The 2,217-nt window shown below is 38.5% G+C and overlaps 1 protein-coding gene across 4 annotated transcripts in view; it reads left to right on the forward strand.

The window, feature by feature from the left end:
• Positions 1-2,217, forward strand: part of LOC106874393 (uncharacterized) — a 125,336-nt gene that overhangs the window by 96,610 nt on the left and 26,509 nt on the right. For all 4 annotated transcript variants that reach the window (XM_014922111.2, XM_014922110.2, XM_014922112.2 and 1 more), the window contains one exon: positions 960-1,172. In XM_014922111.2, coding sequence (XP_014777597.1) covers positions 960-1,172 — 213 coding nt within the window. The remainder of the gene's footprint in view (positions 1-959; positions 1,173-2,217) is intronic.

The raw sequence follows: 2,217 nt of genomic DNA on the forward strand, positions 1-2,217 counted from the left end.
ATATATATAGGAAGACCTGGGATGAGGTGGTGAAGCAAAACCTTCAAACATTTGGCCTCACGGAGGCGAGGACAAGTGACCAAGACCTTTGGAGATATGCTGTGCTTGAGAAGACCTGGCAAGCCAAGTGATACTGTAACTGGCCTATTCCAGTGCAGCATAATCAGCCCATTGAAGAGTACCCTTCAATCATTGGGCAATAAACTGCGCTTGCAAAGACCTGTTGAGTCAAGTTAAGTCATTGTCATGGCCGATGACAGTACTGCTTCTTAACAAATTTCTGAGTTAGGATGTCCCTAAATCTCTGACCATCATACACATTATATATATATATACATACATACACACATATACATACATACAAGGGGGTGCTGAAAAGTTCCTAACTTTGAGTAAAAGAAAATATACGAGGATCAGTTAATTATGTGGAGGTGCATGGCTTAGTGGTTAAGGTGTTAGATTCAAGGATGTTAAATTGTGGTTTCAATCTCTGGACCGGACAGCACATTGTGTTCTTGAGCAAAACACTTCATTTCATGTTGCTCCAATCTACTCAGCTAACTAAAAGGGGTAATCCTGCAATGGACCAGCATCCCATTCAGGTGGGGAATATATATGCCATGGAAACCAGGAAAACAGCCCTTGTTAGTGTACATGACTCAGGAAGGAATTTTGCTTGCTACAGGTAGTTATGATTTTATTCAACATATTCCCCTCTCAGATTCACACACTTATTGCAAAAGTCTTTCAGTTTTTCAGAAGGTTAGGTGTCCAACTAGGCCTTTCCCAGAACCCTTAAAACCAGGAAATTTCCAGGAGCCATCATATATACAAATTTACATTTGTTTGAAGCTAAAGCCTCACAGTTTCACATTTTCTTATTTACTTTACCTATGTAATGTTTTTAAGGGATATGTAACCATCTGTAAGTTCATTTATTCATTGGCATTCTTCTTCAGAATAAGAATAAAAAAGATTTCATCAAATTAGTACCACCAGGATTAATTAAAAAATCAGGAATGATGGTTATTAAAGAAATGTTTAATGAAGACACCAAACCTGAATTAATTCAGCTCTTCAAACCAAAGACTGAAACAGAGACAGTCACAAGAGCAACAAAGAAAGCAGAAAAAAAGAAAGTGTCTTTAGCAGAATTGGGGCTTGTAGACAAGGTATGTAAATACAACTTTATTTTCTAATTTATTGATATAATCTTTTAGCCATTTTAGCCATTAGTCTGCAGCCGTACTGTGTCACTCTTAATTTCTATTAGATTATATTGATTATGGTATCCACCTGGCCCTTATTTTACGATCTTGTGGGGAATGAAAAGCATATCTTCCCTTTGGTATAAAGAGATGCAATTTGGCAGTGGGACAATAATGCAAGTGGTTAGGGTATTCAGCTCACAATCATAAGGTTATGAGTTCAATTCCCAGTGGCATGTTGTGTCTTTAAGTAAGATACTTTATTTCACATTGCTCTAGTTATCACTTGGCTGGCAAAAATGTGTTGTACTTGTAATTTAAAGGGCCAGCCTTGTTACATTCTGTGTCACGCTGTATCTCCCAGAGAACTATGTTAAGAATATGCATGTCTGTGGAGTGCTCAGCCACTTGCACATAACTATCATGAGCAGGCTGTTCCATTGATTGGGTTAACTGGAACCCTTGACATCGTAACCAACTCTTCTTTATCTTTTTAATTGCAAGTAAATAATGGGTTACGAGCAAAAACAACATGCTGTCATTTAGTTCTTAATGAAGGACAGGTTCTGGTAGCCCAACATCACAGAGTACTCTAAAAAATATGTTACTTGCATGCATTTAGAGTTAAGGCCAGTGACTAACACTGGCCAAATCAGTTCAGTGTACCTCACATTTAATGATGATTATAGTTTTCCTTTTTGGTAAAACATTGCAAACTGCACTCTGCATTAATTTTATATATGTGTGTGTGCGTGTGTATATTTATGTGTGTGTGTGTTTGTGTGTATGTGTGTATATATAGGCACAGGAGTGGCTGTGTGGATAGGTGCAGGAGTGGCTGTGTGGTAAGTAGCTTGCTTACCAGCCACATGGTTCTGGGTTCAGTCCCACTGTGTGGCACCTTGGGTAAGTGTCTTCTACTATCGCCTCGGGCCGACCAAAGCCTTGTGAGTGGATTTGGTAGACGGAAACTGAAAGAAGCCCATCGTATATATGTATATATATATGT

This window comes from Octopus bimaculoides, chromosome 5 (genome assembly GCF_001194135.2).
Source record: "Octopus bimaculoides isolate UCB-OBI-ISO-001 chromosome 5, ASM119413v2, whole genome shotgun sequence".
Taxonomy (NCBI): Eukaryota; Metazoa; Mollusca; class Cephalopoda; order Octopoda; family Octopodidae; genus Octopus; species Octopus bimaculoides.